At 42.0% G+C, this 19420-nt stretch overlaps 1 protein-coding gene across 5 annotated transcripts; it reads right to left on the bottom strand.

Annotated features, from left to right (window-relative positions):
• Window positions 1-342: 342 nt before the first annotated feature.
• LITAF (lipopolysaccharide induced TNF factor) lies at window positions 343-16058 on the bottom strand. Of its 5 annotated transcripts, none has more exons than XM_075515015.1 (5): window positions 15901-16056; window positions 11049-11159; window positions 2648-2830; window positions 2116-2272; window positions 343-1784 (listed from the first exon to the last, which is right to left on the bottom strand). In XM_075515015.1, exons 3-5 carry the CDS (start codon window positions 2823-2825, stop codon window positions 1676-1678), a joined length of 444 nt encoding a protein of 147 aa, XP_075371130.1. In that variant the 5' UTR covers window positions 2826-2830; window positions 11049-11159; window positions 15901-16056; the 3' UTR covers window positions 343-1675. The 5 variants fall into 5 exon arrangements, with proteins under 5 accessions (XP_075371130.1, XP_075371131.1, XP_075371132.1 ...); XM_075515016.1 differs by lacking the exon at window positions 15901-16056 and adding an exon at window positions 15659-15852; XM_075515017.1 differs by lacking the exon at window positions 15901-16056 and adding an exon at window positions 14991-15298.
• Between the last annotated feature and the right edge of the window lie 3362 nt (window positions 16059-19420).

The following is a 19420-nucleotide window of genomic DNA, read 5'->3' as shown; positions in this document are numbered from 1 at the left end:
ATGCAGCAGCAGACAGAAAGCATGAGACAGTACTGCATCGAAGTGGAAAGCTACAAAACTACCAGCTTTTTATATCCATCATCCTCTTGCCAGTTAGTAGCTACTGATGTAAATTCTTATGGTACAGGGAGACATATGATCAGAAACCTTTTCCAAATGCACAAGGAAGCTCTTGCAGACTGACCCACAAGCAGCAGCAGTTTACCAAAACTAATTAACAGAAGGCCTAGAGGTTGTATTTGTGATCCATGAAACTCCTGGATTTCAAATGGGAAGTGTTGAAAGATTTTTCAAAAGTTAACTTATACCAAATATTTACAGAAGGCACATTTGGCAAGAACAGTAAATGCAGTATTTTTTATTTGTATTTATTTTAGCTTCTTACTTTTACAGAGATTAATACAGTGTTAGCATCATAGCCTCGTTTAAACACCTGTCTGCCTTTTCTAGACAGGTATCATTCAAATGCATCAAAATGTTATTTGGACCAAGTCTGCTGCTTATGACATGGTAAAATACTTGAACCTTCAGAGCCTTATTCCCTAATTTTTTGTGATCATCATCTTAAATAAGTATATCCAGCTCAAGTTTCTGAAAACATAACTTTTTTCATTTAGAAAAATCAGAGTACAAGTCTAAATAATCAGAGAAACTCCTTAACAAACATGTTACCTTCTTAATGAAGAAAGAGTAATTAACAAACAGATCAACGATTAAAAGCACAGGTCCTGTATCTGTGTTTTGCAGGTGGGATTCAAGCCTTAAGATAAGGCTGAGGTTTGTTTATGATCTATCAGTTGAGTAATGTAAATGTAAAAAGGAAGTTCTCCAGTGCTATAACCAAGGCTCTATGGGCATTTCCACTCAGGTGGAGAGAAGAGAACACTTCACAGACTTATAAATCAGCAGTAAAAAAACCCAACCAAACAAAAAAATGCTGAAAAATATATCTATTAAAAATTCCTGGATTAACATCTTTACTGCAGAGTAGAGATATGACTAGACTTAAAACTGGCAAGGAAATTCACGTACTAGATTGAATCACCTTTGATGCTCAATAACCTGAGTTGTCCATTTGGTAAAGCAGCCTCCAGGAAGGAAGAAGCCTTTAGGTTTGGTTCTCTTTCAACTAAGAGAGTTTTAAAGTGAATTTTAGTGCTGATGAAAAGATGCCAACAAATCACTTCTTTTGTCAAAGAGGGGCACCTGTCTCAGAGGCAAGCAACTCCCTGCCATTTTGTAAACAGTGCTGTTGCAAAAGCATCAACACCAAGCATGAGACTATACAGGTCTCCATAGACGTTCTCCTCTGGTCTGTGCTGAGACTGTAAGCAAGCACACCAGCGTGCAACGCGATTGAGACAAGATTAACTGAAGAACATCACCAACCTGTTTTGCACAAAGCAGAAAGGGAAAACACTTAGTTGCTAACAACTAGTGCTGGACTGAGCGGCCCATAAAGATTACATATAGTTTTTACAGACCTAAGTCAGAATCCCCTCAAGCAAATTCTTATTCAAACAATCTAGCAATAAAAATTACTTCTGATTGGTTTCCAGTGACAGAATGCACAGAAACAACCAGAATTCTTCAACCAGAAGTCATGAAGCTTCAGAAAGGGCTTGTAGAGGTGCTAACCAACTTCATCAATCAATTATCAATGTTTAAACACTGCCTATAAACGTTTGTAAGAACCAATAAGAGCACTGCAGTTTGGACAGGTGTGATCCACATCCTTTAGGGCATCAATGCAGAAGGGAATTAAGCAGCAGCCAGCTATACACCTGCAAAGAAAAAAACCAAACAAACAATCTGGTTTACCACTTGTTACATACACAAGAAGGTAAAATATATTTCCTGCAAAAGCCATCAGTAAAACTGGTGCCATGAAGCTTTAGGAAGAACACACATGGCTATGGAGTCCATCACTCTAGTGTTCTAGAGCTGCTTTAAGGTCCTATAGGACTTAAATGCAGATGTAGGCCATTCAAACCATAAAGGGTAAGGTCACAGACAGAATGAGAAAGCAACAAAGCTGAGAGCTTTGTTACTCCTTAGAGCTATAAAAGGTCACGTAAGAAGAGAAAAATAAAGCGCAAATTGGAATCAACCTACCCCAGCAGACAGAGGCCACCACATGACAGCCAAGTCAAAGCTCCTGAGTCATACGAGAGACGTGTCACTATCATCTGGTTACAGGAAGGGCAGCACATCTGAACTGGGCGGTCATAAAATACTACTGGTTGCTGAACGTAAACTGTCTGAACTGTAACTGAGCAGAGAAATATGCTGTTCACTCAATGGGTAAATAAGGAAAAAAGGATAGTTAATCAACTTCCTCTGAGCTAGGCTCAGAGCAATGAAATGCACAATGACAAAGAGAAATCACCATAGCATTTCCTAATGCAGAAACATGCTGTCTTAAGAATAAGTCTGCATTAAAAACTGCAGAAAGCCAAATGATGTTATTGATATTAGTGCACACTGAAGGATTTGCAAGAATTGATTCAACTTATTCCCTTCAAAAATATTTTTTGGAAGGTGGGAACACCTGTGAACCCTGATCTTTAATCTTCTGCACAGCATCCATTACATAGCCACTTGACACCTCCTTAACATGAGGTACAGTAGAGTTTTCCAGGCTTACCGGGATTACTTGCTGGTGCAGGCTGTCCCATGTATGGGGGAGGGTTCATTCCCTTCCCATCTGGTTTCTGGCCAGGTTCTGGGACAGGATAGGGGTGAGGATAGCTCACATTGATTCCTGTTGTTTCCTCATAAGAAGGTGGTGCAGATGGGACAGGGACGCCACTCGGAGCAGCCATTGTATCTAAAACGTAACAGAGAGAAAATTATAACAAAATACTTTATTTATTGACGACAAGTGACAACTAATTAGGCTCTATTCAGATAGAAAGCAAGAAGATAACTAGATTAAAATGCACCTTTACCAGCATAAAAGTTATTGACTGTTATTTGTTTCTGATAGTATTAAATGTTAATCTTGATTTCATTGTTGTTGTTGCTTCCTTCACTCTTCCTTTTCACAGGATAGTTTTTACACATTTTCCCACCACCAGTTCTTCCTTTATAAATTAAAAATGCTAAAACAGGGACATGGGGCAACTTTATTAGTATACCAAGCTATCTGGCAGTTTCTCCCAATTCTCCAAGAACAGTATTTCTGACACCCCCCCTCCCCATTCTCCTGAAAAAAAATCAAACAGTATGATAGGCCACATGGTAGTTGCTAACTAGGATGAGCCTGGTTTGTGGTGAAGCTCAAATATTTAAAAAAGACTATTTATCTCTGCTGTGGTTTGAAATCAATAGAAATATTTTTTTAAGGAAAAAGAAATCGCAAACAATTAAGTATACCCAACTCAACTCAAAGCTCAAATATGTCTAAGGTTGCCATTTTTGCTGCTTACCAAAGTTTCAATGAGTTGGTTAATGCGACTTTCCTCCACCAACTGTTATTTCATAACAGAGTGTAAGAATGCTAACCATCACCGTGTCCCAAAGTGGAAAGAAATGACTGTGATTTCAACACAGACTTCCTCTCTTTCTTCCTGCCTATCCACTTCCTATACTCTGCCCACCGATTTCTTTGTTGAACAATTTCTCACGGCATCAATGCTGATTAAGCATCTCCCTTTTTCTCCTAAGGACCATCAGACAGCTCTGAGAACCACACTCCATTCTCTGTTGTTGCACATTTGATCCCTCTGTATACACACAAGTCTTTTCACTCAGTACTAACTGGAAAGGGCAACCTGTATTTGGAATGTTAATTCTACATTCTTATAAGTAATATAGAATTATAATTAACCATAGCACTAGTATGAATAAAAGGAATAAGAGAAATTGCACTGATGAGGAGGAAAAAAAAAGAACAAAAGGTATGTTGAGAAATAAAAATACCCACAACAATATAGCATTATTTTCAAAGCTTATTGCTTTGAAAACAGCAGCTTGCTGGATATGTGCAGTGTCTTGTGGTGTGAGACACCAGACATTCTAAGCTCAGCAATTCTCCCCATTGTTCATATCACATCTTGGGACACCATTGCATTGCATGGTAATAACAGGACCTAAACATACACAGCTAACGTGGTAGTCACACGCTTCAGAAAACTATTTGCAAGGTTCACAGCACAACTTCCTTTTCTACCTTATACAAAAATGACACCTCCTCAAAAATAAACCAAAGAGGAATGTGGTTAAGTGCAGACACAAGCTGATTCAAAGTTGAACGTCAGAGGTCGAAGTTCAGATCTGCTTAAACTCTCAAGGCCAACCAGTGAACAATCCTTTCTTTACAAGCTATGCTGTGGATTTTTACAATCCAGGAAGTACGCTGTAACTTGGCTGCCCAATATACAGAAGGACAAGAAAAAGAGTGAAGAATCAAAGAGAGTAACATTGTCCATGAAGACCTTGCTGGCTTTCTGGCCCGGAAGACAAGGCAGGGGGATGGACACAATCTCAGCATAAAACCTGGCTAATCCTTAAACTGTTAAATTGCCTTTGGGGAATTTAGTTCCTGAGAAAAATGGAAGATCACAATTTCTTTCACACTGAAATCAATACATAATCACAGCAGGCAGTGGAGGAACAACAGGCAGTGGAGAGCCAACCTACAACTGTTGTGCAATGACCTATTGCACAATAGTTTCCCACACAGTGGCTTGAATTACCCTTTTACTTTTGAGCTAGAATGATTACTTTATCAGAGAATTTCTTTATCTCCCAAGTAGAGATAACTGTTGTGAAACTATGCATCTTACAACCACCTTCTCCAAGATTACTTCATTCCATTCTGTTTCCGTGTGCAGATGAAGTCCAGAATTTGCTGTTTTCAGTACATTGTAATGCTTAAAAGCACCAGTTTAATAACCAATTACATCAACAAGATTCATCCCAGGAAAGAATGTAGCTATTTTGTGCACAGATCTGGAACTCTTCCACTGTGTATTCTGAAAAAGGATCTTCTCATCACCATTTCAAGACATTTCTGTAACAGCCACCCTGAGGTCAAAGCATCCCGGACTTTGAAATTAATACATGGAGTCCTGCTATTAGCGAGCTATGAAAGACCTGCCTAACGAACCTCCTTTTTCCTTTGGTCTCCTAAAATCTGGCTTTTTGTACAGTTTAAAACACACCTCTTTCCACCTATCACCCAAAAAAAAAAAAAAAAAATCACATTCTTCATTCAGAAGAACTGATCACTTCGTCAGCTAGACTGCAGAGAAGAATCCAGCAGATCTACCAGATCCGAAGCTGAATATAAGATGATAGTGCCATGAAAATGGCAAACACCATGCAGGGATGCATAAACAAAACCAGTATGTGTATGACAGCTCAAAAAGTTCTGCTGCTCTGGGAAAGCCCCCATGGGAATACAGTATCTAAGAAACAAATAGGTGAGCAGATTCCAAACAAAAGCACCAAGAACAATCATAAAGGCTAGAAAAGAGGACTTCTGAGAAAAAGCCAAAGAAATTCAGTTTCCTTAGTTTCAAAATACCAGAGAGAATAATGAAGACAGACAGGTAGCAATGAAGAACAACTAAACAAACTCCTCAGAGTAAACTTTAAGGAAAACTGTAAGAAAAACTTAAGTAAGTTTTCCTTACTAAAGAAAAACTTTAGTAAGTTAGTTAGAAAAGTAAGTAAGTTAGAAAAACTTTAGTAAGTTAGTATGTCTTCCCTCCTGAAAGTTTTAAGAACAGTAACACATCAGAAATTATGTTACTCAGCATTAAGTGGATTAGAGAACCTCTTCACATCCCTTCCAACTGTATCTTCCATTATTTCAACACTTGCTATTGAAAAATAAATGCATCGCCTTTTAATTTTAAACACCTACTTTTATGTATGCTGTTTCAGAAGTGAGATGCTACATCTTCTGAAGAAAGTAAGGCCCAATCCTGGACAAACTGCTTGCGAACCAACCCCCTGCCCCTAGAGCTCATTGCAAGACTGGGTCTAGAATGAACTGAAAACCAGCTTCCTCTACTTAAAAAAAACAACAAAAAAACCCAAACCAAACCAACAAAACAAAAAAACCCAAACCCAAACCAACCATGATTATAAAGAGTTTCTGAGTATCAAACTTATTCAAGCTTCAGATAAGATAGTAACTGCAGTAAATTGATATAGCAATAAGCATTAACCCAAGGATTAGATAGCAATGAAAACAAAGGTGAGAGGGACATTCTAGAAAGGATTTTCAGCATTTTATTTTAGCTTAAGCAAGACTTACAGCCTGGGTTAGTAAGTAAACTGCATGCTATACTTCCCTATGCAATCTCTTAAGGCACTAATAGACCTTCTATAGTTTCCATTTGCACTTTGCACCCTGCAAATAGGTACAGAGCAGCTTATAACTTTAAACATAGCATGTTTTATAGATACATTCTTATATAAAATACCACTGATACAGACATGTCTGGGAAGAGCAACTAATACATAATGCCTGATTACAAAGAGGACAAAAGATTAATATTATAAACCAACCCCAGATCATATGAAGAGTGATACAGAATCTTGAGCATCCATATAGGATAGGGAAAACTTGAATTTCTAACACCTTAACAAACTGTACCCAGCTACTTACGAAACAGCAGCAATTTACTAATTGAAAGATAAACAGGCACAAAACCAAGCTGATGGCAGAAGCAGAAACCGAACCCGTAAATTTTATCTTCTCAAAGCAGACTCTCAAATGCTGCTCCCAAATAATTCAAAAGTGAAGACTGTTTGGTGGCAGGTACCTGACTGCCAGAAAAGGCAAAGGATAAGACAGGTAACAGGGAAGTCAAATACACCAAAAAGTTATCTAGAGGTAGGATGTATGCAAACCATTAGGCAACATTAAAGCTATCTCAAACCAGGATATGCAAACACTGAAAGACCAACAAGCACAGTAAATGAAAGACCGGGCCTTTTACGCTGATACACAAGAAGTTTCCATTTACATCTGGAAGTTTCAGATCCAAACGCCACGAAGCAGAAAGAAGAACTGAGCACTCCTTTGCTCGCTATTACTCTTTGCTTCAAGTCTTTAGAAATGCACATAGTAAGACAAAGACCAATGGCTTCAGCTACCCATCCCACGTCATTTTTCTGCTCTTCATAAAAAAGCCTCTTGTATTCCAGGTGCACAATGGTAAGGTGGATATTGACTCACTGTGCCCAGCTGCACTCTGGGCAGATGAGTCACTAGACTCCAGAGAAGAATTAATAAAGCAGTAAAAGCACCAGCTCCCTCCTCCAGATTTTTCTTTTTTGTTCATTTCCTCAAGAGAAAGAATCACAAGTACTTAGAGCTGCAAGCACTTTTCTCAGCCCAAATCATTTCCTTCATAAGTACACACTAGAACAACATCGGCATGGGGCAAAGTACCCTTCCAGTTCATTCCTTTCTGCAGAGGTCTGTTGCTCTACATACAGAACAAAGTTGGCATAAAAGAGGGAAAAGGCTGATAAAAGCCACAGCATTCACAAACCACTCTATTCAAACAAAACCCAATTAGTTACTTATGCTAGGCTGGAGACCAGGAAGACAAGTAACAAATTCTACTGACAGAACGATGCATGGATACCCTTCTCTCCAATGGAGAGTGCAGCACAGCTCTACGGCACCTTTACAACTGCACTAAAGTTACATTAATTTGGGGGAATGGAAGACTTTTGAAACTGTTGAATACTTATTAAAATTCAGTGGTGCACAGCAGTTTTTGCAGGGTTTTGCATTTTGCAAAATTGTATTTCAGCTAAATCAAACGCTCCCCTCCATTTTAATCCCTAAACTCTAATTCCATGCAGCAATCTGAAACCAGAAGCAGGGTCTGCATTTGCTCCCTACCCAGAACTGCCAATTTTAACACAGCAAGAGAATTTGCAGGCTGTACTGGGGGGGTGGGGGTGGGGGGGGTGGGGGTGGGGGGGGTGTACACACACTTTCCTTTTATCTTACTATTGGAGAAAGCGAATTAACTGACTCAGAACTTCTAAGGTAACTTATCTGAAGAACTTACTAACCAAGCATTCATTATAAAGCCAAGATTCGTACGGCCTTCTGTCGTGGGCTTCATGGCTTGTATCTGACTAAAATCATTGGAGATAAAACTTTGACTTGAAACTAGAAGTATGCTCAGAGGCAGCTACACGTTGCAGAAGGATTCAGCAGGCTTACATCTCATCAGACAAGACAACTCTCCAATAATGTTTATGTAATTAATTAAAATATGGGCTATGACCTACACAGTTTTTTTAAATAGCTGCATAGCGTTCCTCAGCACACTCTCCCACACCATGGATTTGTAAGAAGTTGTGCAGTTTCTTCAGAATGCTAATTGAAGTATCAAACTGTAAAACCTAGTGTAGATGAGAAAGACTCTTACCCTGACCTTCGTCATCAAGATGAATACAGGCATCACAGGGAAAATAAGAAAGAATGTATTTTTATCACAGTTCAGAAGCTACACAGGTCTTACTTAACGTGCCCAAAACAATAGGTTGCCCTGTGATAACCTATACCTGCTACATCTGCCAGATCATATATATTCACATGTTAACTTATGCCATTGTCTGTTCTAGGAAGGGAAGCGTATTCAAGATTCCCTTCCTCCCAAGGGGCAGATTTACAGCAAGAACTTTAGGGCGCCATTATCTGTGTCATGCTTCCAAATACAGAGATGCAGAAAGCTACAGGACTGCAGTCATCTTCCCCTTCCCTCCTCACGCTCCATTCATGATGCAGACCAGTCAGGGTCAGAGTCTGGCTCACATGCCTTTCATGCATCTTCACCCAGTGATAATCACCATAACTACAAATTGTCCCCTCCACACCCAAAACTGAACACATATTTATTACCATTTTATCACTATAGGATGCATCCCCCATCTTACGAAAATTTTCTATATTGCCCAGATCGGTACGTTAACATTATGTAGTTGAAAACTGCAGCCTTTTTCTGAAGGCAGGATGCAAATGTGTATTCTAAGAATGGAGAGAAATACCTTTTGCCCAAGGACAAATGGAAAAAAAAACAGGAGGGGGAACAAGTAAAAAGTAGAAAGGTGAGTCAAGTCATTCATGCCTTACCCAACAATTACAGATGAATCATTCGGCATCAGTTTTTTTCATCCCAGCTGGTTTCCTGACCTGCACAAGAGTCTAGTAGAACTGGATTCCACTGCAGCACACAGGTAACAGCAACAACACCTCAGGGATAACTGTGGGTAGATGATATCTCTGCCCCTTACCAGGAGGGGAGGAAAAAAAGGTCTGTGCAGTCCTCACACTAACACACCACACGAGGAGAAACTTATGTGCAGAAGTGTTGCTCCTGGGAGGATGGAGAAGATGGAGGAAACTGTAGAGTCACCCCCGTCTCCCTGTCCAGCCAAACCTGAGCCTGGCACCTGCTTTTAACGCAATAGAAAGTACTGCTCTTCTAAGAATAGAAGAGCAAATACACTTACTACCTTACAGAACAATTTTCTTTATCTGAAATCTTCCTTAGCCACTCAGGTACAGACCAAAAATACTCTGCTTGCTTTCAAAAAGGATCCCCTGAAACTAAATAATTACGTCTGTATTTGCTTGAAGTCTTGAAACAAACTTTAGTATAAAGAAAATATAATTTTTAGTTTAAATCAGAGTGTATGTCTGTCATAAGAAATTTTTATAAGAGATAAGCATAGTTAGCTATATGAAAGTTTGAACTAAGAACATTATCATTGCTTAGTATGGATTTACAACTTCCCTGTTTTTATCAAAAGAAATTTATATCCTTAAAACAGTGCAACAGCAAATGTCCTAAATCAATCTAAGCCTATTTCTACCAAAAGAAAGATCCAAGTTGCCACTTCAGCTGCCTACCACTATGGAGTGAGTTTTCAGCCATATCAGTTCCTTAGTCTCACCAGCCACACAACAGCATAAATGCTAGTTGTACAAGAGGAGATGGCAACAACATTCATGCAAGGGAACATAAGCAGATCATGAAACGAGACCCAACATCTCAGATCATCTGTTTTTACTTTCATAGAGCATCATTCCAAAACTCAGAATCAATACATATGCACTCTCAGCAAGAGGAGGGACATTTCCATTACACACATTTATTAGGATGACTTAGAAAAGAAGTACATAGTTTCTTTTTATCTTCCACCATAAGGAATGTTGCTGAATGTGAATTTATCTGAACGCATTACATCAAATTGCTTTCTAGAGAATTTTTACTGAGAGGTACAACACACTAGCAAAAATGCCATGCAACACAAGGCAAGGACATGAAAATAAAGTAAGCCTGTATCTGGCTATCCAAGTGATGAACAAGCTGACAATATCATCAAGAAAGCATAATTATAAGAGCGTAAGTAGTGATTATTTTCTTTGATTTCTTAGCAGTTTTCATTTTTTGGGAGACTTTTATTGAATGGTATATGTGTTGGATGAAAAGAAACAAGATGAATGTAAATTCAGTCATTCACGTTTGGGTGCAAGACAGCAGATCTCAAGCAGGGACATACTAGCTTCTACCCAGGATGAAGACACAGTGCTGAGCACCACCTGTTGGAAGCACAGCAGAGGAGCTGGCACGAGAAACAGGGCCGGAGAAAGGCTGCAAAACAGCATGGCATGTGAGGGGCTTCAACTGAGCAAGGGAGCAGATACTACTGAGAACAAAACCAGAAGATGCGCCTGGCTGCCAGGAGCACAAAAGCCAAGCCACTGTCTCCCTGCCATTGCCAACCCTGAAAGCTTGCAGCTTGTCTCAAACTCCTGCCAGACTCTCAACTCCTGCTGCTCTATTCCCAGCCCAACTGCCTTCTCCTGGATATAATGTCCTTCACATATCCCCACTGCCCAAGCTTATTCCAAGAAGCTATGCACCTCAATTTGAAAGGCATTACTTAAGCAGGCCTCAAGGCCCAGAGTACAGCACAGCCTGCACTGGGCAGGGAGAGAAACATACGGGGGAAAAAAAGTCTCAGGCACTAATTAAAAAAGAAGAAGTTTGACTTACTTGGATTGTTGCACGTTTTTTTACACACAGCAGAAAGTTGCTGGCTATAGACGACTGTGGTATCTGATCTTTTAAGTCCAGGAAAAGACGCACGGGGAATACCAGCAGAATCTGTAGGCAACACGTACAAGGGCAAAGAACAGATTAATTGGAAGGAAACAGAAGCTGTGACTGGACAGTTTTTACTAGAAGCAGATAAAAGGTGTGGTAAATGAGCCAGATAATAAAGCAGAATTTCCCCATCGGGACCACAGCTGGCTGTAAATAATTCTGTAACAAGAACAGAAGTAGGAAACACACTTTGGAGTAGAAAGCTGTAACAGAATACAAAGTCAAAGGGCCTTGAACAATCTGACTTAAGTAGGTCCTAAGCAAGCAGCTGATCCAAATGACCTCCAGAGATCCCTTATCCAACCTAAATTACTCCATAATAACCCAGAAAACAGAAGTTAGGTTACTGTACTAGAAGAAGATTACAAAGGACCAGTTCTGGTTTTACCAGTACACTGAAGACTAAATACTAAGTTACGACAAAACTGATAAAAAAGATACCAGTCATGATGTAAACAGAACAAATTCATCTGCTTTAATGACTTCTTCACTGAGGACAATTCTCTGGAAAACTGCCTTAATTGCTGGGCTGTCTCCATTGCTGCCAGCTTGATTCAGGTCAGAGAAGCACTAATTCTTCCCAAGTACAGAGACTGGCAGCAACAACAGGAACTGTATGGCTATTAAATACTCTTTCTGCCCCAAGTACTGTTGTACGCCTAGTGGAATGCATATTCCGGATCAATACCTTGATATCAAAAGGAAGCTGGGTTTTATTAGTGGACCTGACATTTTATTATTTTTTTTCCTTACTTCACAAGACGTAATGTAAATATATCTATTTGAGAACATGGGAATTTCAGATCATTTTAAAACAAGCTTGATTTTCTTGCTTTTTTGTGAGATGCTCTAGAAACTCTAGTCTATCATGGTTCCAAACTTCATAATAAGTTTTAGCCTTAACTCATAACCAGCTTCTCTTGTGTCTACATCATCCTTTAAGCAGTTATACATCCTAATGTTTATCTCATATACTTCTACTACCATAACTTCTCAACTAGAGTTCTCAACCACTGCCTCCTGTCTGGTAAGCCTCTGCTGGTCTTACAACATCCATGTTGCCTCCTCACGACTCATGTCTGTATCTGCCCATGTCAACACTGCTGCTCTCCAGGATCACCCGCCTTTTCCTTTCCACACTGCACCTAGGAATAATCAACTACCACGACGCACCAGCTGAGCGAGCACAGAGCTCAGTCATGCAGCCAGTCACCCTCAGTGCCTCTGCAGCCATGCAGGCCAATTCCTCTGCTGAGTCAGTAGCCAGTACCTCGTTTCCTTATCATATACACCACCTACACACCTGTCCACATACCAAAAAGAAAAAAAGTAATCTAAAATTGTTCTTGGTTCCTGCTCTGGTGAGCTATTTATTCAGCCTTTCCCTCACTTACCATCCAAAAATCTCTCCCTTAAACCTTCAGCTACAAGGATAAGGCTCTATGGACACACATCTCCAGACTGCAAACCTCAAAGAAACTAAGTGTTATTTCTAAGCAACATAAACAAGTTCATTTGTAATCCATGACTGCTCTTCTCCAACCAAGCCAATTGCTGTACCTGTTTCCACGGTCATTCTTCAAAGTTTTTAAAATAGGCCTCAGGTAGCATCTCTTGATTTTACACTTTTTCTGACCATGTCTCTCAAGTCAAAAGGCCCTTTCAACACCCGAAAAATGCCTACAGAGAACTTTGCAGGTACAAAAGACAACATGCAAAGAAAAAGAATTTCAGGCTTAAGTAGCCAATTAGGGCTGGAGTCACTCCATCCACTCAAAGTATGGCTAAGACCCAGCGCACAAGCAACAACAATGACACAACCCTCTTCACTTCCCTGGAGTGCGGAAAAGTCTCTGGAATACTGCCGATTGCCTTCCTTACACAACACAGCTTTCATCAGGATTTCAGTGAAGTCTATAAACATTTCTATAAAGAACCTGTTACAAATTTGTTCACTCTTCCAGGTTACACAGGACTAATCTGCTGCACTGGAGGCATGGTAATACATCAGTAAAGACTACTAATGTTTATACGTTTCAGTAGTCCCATGGTCTTCCCAGTAGACTAAGCAGAAATGCGGAAAGGTTTATTAAGAAAGGGAATTGTGTACTCAGTCCAGTGTGGGTTTTACAGTAGCCACGTAGCTAGGACAAACACAGGAGCTGGTACAGAAGGACAGACGTGGCTACAGGCACAATGCGTATGCAGGAACAGTAACTGTAGTAACCCATCACTTCCCTGAGGACAGGCATTGCTCTTTCACACCACTCTCGTACTCGCACCACAGCTTTGGCAGACTGAAGAAGGAACAAGACAGCAGTCAAAGATGACTAAACGCAGTAATTTTTTGTGATGGTATTTGTAGTATCAAATATTCCACAGCTATATTTTTAAAAACCACTGACCTCCTGTTTTCTTTAGAAAAAGAAAAGTTTCCCCTTGTGACTAAACTACAGAGCTGAATCCTGATCAACTGCCCCCAGCCACAGCTACTTCTGCTGCACAGACACTGCATGACCAAAGATCATCCTCACCTCTGCTTTACTGAAGAGCAAGTTCTAAGAAATCAACACCCCTTCATAGATTTCAAAATAGTCACGATCATAACTTCCAGCATGAACACCTCTAGTCTTGGTATTTAACATTCAATACTTATTTTTAAATGATGTTGCGTTTTTCATTTCTTACCGCTGACTAGTTTTGGACAGCTGGTTCAATTTAAAAATGACTGCTATGTTTTTTTGCTTTTTTTTCATCCCCCTTCCTGAAGACAGATGCAAACAGGTCTCAGATCTTCGCAGCGCTTTGCAGCATCCCTGGCATGGCAACCCGCTCTCCTGTACCTCCCTTTTCTTTTTTTTAAAGTTTCAAATCTGAAGCACAGACAATGTTTACCAAGTGCTACAGTGAATGGTATAAAACTAAAACCAAGTATCAGTCCCTTGAAGTTATCTATCAAAACAGAAATTCCTAATAAAGAACAAGATGACATCAGGATTACAAAACAATCTCTTCAAAATACTGAGTATTGTAGAGGTAACCACAACTTCAGCTTTTCAACTTAATTTTGCTGATGTCCCTTCTGCTTTAAATGTCAGCTTTGAAGAGATATTTGAACTATTACTTCATACAGTCAGTGCAAACATGTGTCTCGCAATCCTGGGCACTACTTGAAGATTAGCAAAAAAAAAAAAAAGAAAAAAGAAAAAAAAAAGAAAAAGAATTGCTTACAAATACTGCTTTCCCAACCCCGCTTGGCCAAGCAAATAGTTGTCGCCCTTCCCTTACTCTTTATCTCTTGCTAAGATTTGACACTATTGAATTCCTTAAATTAAACAACTCCTACTCAGTCCTCTTCACTAGAAATCCCAAGTTGCTCTCCAACGTCACAGGTAACTGTAGGGGCTCTGGGCACAGCAGAGTTTAGACAGCTGCTAATCAGCAGCACCTGGAATGAAACACAGGCTGAAGGCTAATCTTTTTTTTAAACAATCAGGCAGGATATACAGGTTTATCAGAGCACTCAGGATTTTTGCAGGGCACGGCAGCAAGCCATAACACAGCACTTGCTTGGGCCACCATCTTGATTATCTGAACTCTGGACAGTAACTTCCCAGTTTACCAACCTGCTGAGAAATATTATTTTGAAGTTGTATAAATTCCTCAGGCATTCATAAGAGAATAAAATTCAGTAATAATTACAAAAAAGACTTTGATACATTATTATTTTAGTAAGACAACCAATGCCATTTGGATCACACTGCATTTTATACTGGCAAAACAGAAACGGTACTACACAGTGTGTTCTCCCCAGCAGGAGCGGTCACAAACCTTCAGTGTGTTACCTTTACCCAGTAATCAGTATCTCGGGATAATCCTGTGAGTGGCTTCAACCCGGGTCCTGGTGAGGCCGGTAAACCCTCTCCCTGGGGCAGGGCCCTTTTGAAGGAACCGGCTGCTGCGCCACTCTCAAGCCCATTCCCTTAGGACAGGGAGGCTTTCCGCCCGAGCCCAGCTGCCGCCTGCAACAGTTGGGTTTCGCTTCCCTTACAGCTCACAGCTTCGGCATCGCCAGCCCCGCGCCCGCAGCCGAGCGGGCAGGAGCCGCCGCCCACGGCCTCTCCCGGGCCGTCTCCTGACCGTCCCGCCGGGACCGGGACCGCACCCGCGAAGCCCCAACTTCCCCCAGGGCCCCGGGACCGGCCCGCCGAGCCAAGGCGAGGCGGCTCCCCTGCCCCGCAGCCAGGCCGGCGGCGTCCGGCCCTGCCTGGGCGCCGCGGGACGGCTGGGAGCGGCCCCGGGAAGGGCAGAACTCGGGCCCGGGAGCGGCGGCCGGCGCTGTGCCCCCCCTCAAGCGGCCCCAGCAGTGGAGCAAAGTTCCCCTTCTCCCCCCGCGGGAGCGGGTCCCGGCGGGGCCCGTCCGGCAGCAGCCAGGCTCCGGGCGGCGCGACAGAGCCCGGCGCGCCCAGCGTCGCCCACAACGGCCCCGCGGCCCTTACCGCTCCGCGGCGGATGCCTGCCTGCCCTCCTCTCCGCTCGGGTGAAGCCACTGTCCCGCAGGTCTTATCCTGTCCCCACCCTCGCCTTCCTCCTCCCCTTCCCCCGAGAACCGCGAGCGGGCGCCCGCGGCGGGCTGCCTCGGGAAGACGGTCCACCGGCCCCAACCCTGGGCCCGGGACAGGCCCTGCCCGGAGCCCAGCTGGTCGGAGGGAACCGCCTCCCCTCGCGCCCCCGGACCTACCGGCAGCGCCTCGCCTGCTCCCCGCCGAGCTGGGCCTCCCCGTGCCTGGGCTGCGAGCGGAGCCAGCGCGTCCCCGCAGCCGGGAGCGGCGCGTCTGAGCACTGGCGGGAGGACAAGGAACGGAGAAAGAAGTTGTGGAAGTGCAAACATGACTGACGCACACCGCCGTAACCCCCCCCGCTCTGCCAGACAAACGGCCAGTCCTAAGTATCGGGCAGCTGATAAATTGAAAATAGACTGACAAATTAAAACAAGTGATCTTCAGCTTTCCCATAATCAGCATAGCCAGACTCCACATTTTATAGCATAGGAAGAAAAAACCCTCCCTTAATTCTACAATACCCTTTATGTTACCCAAGATCAGTTATTTCAGACAACACCACATGCAAGAAAACATAAAATGATCAAAGAAACCTTCAACAGATATAGTGATTTTAACTACTGCCCTTACAGGCAATTAATTGGATTCAGTCTTTGGAAAATAGTATGTCACTCCTTCTATCCAACCCAACAGCTCAAAGATAAGACAGAAAATGAATTACTGGCCAGATCCCTGAAAGGGATTCAACAAGGACTGCTTCACCCGCTATGGTTTAGGTGAACCAGTTGGCAAGACCTAGTATTCAAGTGCTTTAATCTACTTTAGAGTGAAGGGAGTCAATAACCCCTGAGGGCTCAGCAGGGATTGTGCGTTAGGCCTTTTGACTGAAAGCATCTAAAATCCGTTAAAGTCCTATTTTTTGTGTTTAAATCCTTTCTTGGATGTCACCCTAAGTAACATGTATAAAGCTTCAATTCAAATCCATCCCAGAGCCCGGACTCAGGCTTCCAAGGACAAAGGAGGCTCTTACCCCAAGTGACAATAAGCCTAACAGTGAGCTCTGCAGTCACAGTAATCTGCTGAATCGCCTGCAGGTACGGGTACATGGGGGTTTCATCAGATGTTGGAGTATGAGGGCTCTGGCAGCGTGAATACTCCCCATCCCCTGAGCTGGGGGGAACGGGGGGTGATTCAACAGTATTCAGTCCTTCCTATGAGTTAGCATTTGAACCTGACAGGAGAACTAGACTTAGAGGTGAATAAATTTTCATCATTATCAAGAAATCACATTATGTATTACAGTATTTCTCTCAGGAGCAGAATATGAGTAATTTTGGCTTTGGTGCCTTGGCTTAACTAAAATTGGAATAATTGTTCTCTTTGTAACTAAATCCCCTTCCCCAGGTGGCTATGAGCAGCTTAGAAGGCACAGGAGAGAGAAGCCATGCCTGAACACATCTCCCAGGGTGAAATAAGGCATGACCTTCAACTGAAAGCCTTCTTACTTCAACTGCATGCTCTCCCACGTTTTTTGCTTACATCTAGTCAGAGGCTGGCTCGTGCTACAGCTCTTACTCCTCCTTGGGGACCCCAGTAACATTGCTCCTTTTGCCCCACTACTGTTTCCACTTAATGTCCAAATACAGCAGGCCATCAGCATCCATTTACCAGTGTATGAGCGTATTTCCTCTCACTACCCCTCCTCCTTCCCACCTATCTCACCATTCACCAGTTCCTCCCTTTCCAGTCCTTTGCTGGCTGGCACTGGGTGAAAGAAGCATCAACTTTAGCCAGCCTGTGGCTGGCTGGGCCACCACAGCATCTGTGAGCTGCAGCCTGCCTGGGTTAGGCAGGGTGCCTGCCTGCCCCGCAGGGCAAACCCAGCCCAGCTTCTCCGAAGTGGCCGCCTGCGTGGCAAGACCCACAGAAGTTCTCTTCCTGCAATAGACCAAGTGACTGGGTGGGGGACACAGGCAGCACCAGCTCACTGCATGCTCAAGGAAACATGGCTAGAAATCAAGATAAATTTTTGTTATCCCCCCCCCCCCCCCCGAGCTGCGTACCTATTAGAATATTTTTGTTCTGAAGATTATAAACATAATTTGTTTTAAAAAATCGTAAGAGAAGAAAAAAGGCCACATGGCAATTCCAGAAGCTTGAAGTAAGTCCGAATGCAGTATGCTGTAACTACGAGAGCTCCACTCCATCACCTGTCCGGTGGCACGATGTACTAGGCAGCCCCACCTGCTGTATTTGGCTGTTACGCTTTTCTCCACCCTACTGAGTCATCTACAGGGCTGCTAACAGCGTCATGGAAATGGAAGTGTACACAGAATATTGTGTATATTTTGTCATCACACTAACTGCATGTATTGTATTACAGAACACCAGTAGATGTCAGTTTAGCCCAAAAAATGAATACATGCTAGATTTATTAGCTTTTGCTTTTACAACAGTAATTTTCCACCAAATAAACTAAACGAAGTTTAGAAGTTGATGTATATTTGAAAGCCTGTTAGCCATACCTTACATAATGTAATATGCCCTCAATGTGTAAAAGAAGTAAACCTTAATGGCACCTTATTTTTCTCCTGCCTGGAAATCATAGGACTTACACACATACAAATCAATCTTTTTTTTGTAATTTTGCATATACTGATTTGTTGAGGCTAGAAATGAATTTCTATGAGTTTTGATCATTTCAACAATACTAGATACTTAAGGAGAGTTGTGCCAGAATGCAGTTTCAGACCAGTAATCAACGTACACACATAGATTTACAGAGAAAGCAAGGTAGATACATCAAGTCAAATAACCTGAAAGAACGTTTGTTTTTTTTCCCCCCCACTGTTGCAATGGCCAATTCAAGTTGCAAAGCAAACAGAACAAGAACTCCAACACAATTTGAACAGTTAGTACAAGCAAAACACAGTCAGTCATTTTGGTATTGTAATTGCAGTCAATATCCTGACCTACGATAACAGCTAAAATTTAAGCCGCTCACAGGTTTGCTTTTCACAATATAAATATTTTAAAAGAGAAACAGGTAAACTTGATAGGGTTAAAAAAAAGAAAAAAAAAGGAAAATACATAAACAGCAATGCCATCTAGAAGAGTAATGCTTCCAAATATTTTGGAATATTTATGTTTAAAGTAATGAACAAAACCAAACCAGACCAAAAATCCAAAATTACCATTTCTACATAATTCACTGCTGCAAGCATCAATTGGTTGAAGAAAACCTACTTCAAAGTCCCAAGGGCATGAACTTCCAGATAGGATCAATACTGATGAAGAACAAATTATTTACACTTACAATGTCAGATGGTAATCAATCAAAATTCAGCTTCTGCCCATGGGAATGTTGACTGCCTGAGAAAGCAAATATGAACAAATGAAGATGTTCTGCTTCCTCTCCAGCTAACAGCAGCTAATCTTCAAGGGAGAGTCTCTCTCTGACTAGCCAATCGACTATGTGACATGAGCTTTGAGGTTCACACTGCAAGCCTCAAAGCTGAAAGCAAGATACACATCCCACATTTCAGTGTAAAGTGCATGTTCACTTTGCTGAGATGTCCTTGAAGCACCAGTAATAGTTAGCTGTCATGAGCTGGGGACACCGTTTGCCCAGATGAGATTCAGTGACCTAAGCAGCTCCTTCATAGTAGATGGGAGCATGAAAACAGGAATTCTGGCTGT

Source organism: Mycteria americana, chromosome 12 (genome assembly GCF_035582795.1).
Source record: "Mycteria americana isolate JAX WOST 10 ecotype Jacksonville Zoo and Gardens chromosome 12, USCA_MyAme_1.0, whole genome shotgun sequence".
NCBI classification, from domain to species: Eukaryota; Metazoa; Chordata; class Aves; order Ciconiiformes; family Ciconiidae; genus Mycteria; species Mycteria americana.
The sequence above is the reverse complement of the archived record's forward strand: the minus strand, read 5'-3'. Positions and strand labels throughout refer to the sequence as shown.

What these genes read in the sequence shown, in the direction of transcription:
- LITAF (XM_075515019.1), bottom strand. Translation starts at nt 2,825, where the DNA reads ATGGCTGCTCCGAGTGGCGTCCCTGTCCCATCTGCACCACCTTCTTAT. An exon ending in TGCACCAGCAAGTAATCCCG is followed by an intron (nt 2,273 to 2,647) that starts GTAAGCCTGGAA and finishes TTCTCTGCTCAG; the next exon opens with TTACAGTTCAGACAGTTTAC. An exon ending in GGTGGCCTCTGTCTGCTGGG is followed by an intron (nt 1,785 to 2,115) that starts GTAGGTTGATTC and finishes TTTTCTTTGCAG; the next exon opens with GTGTATAGCTGGCTGCTGCT.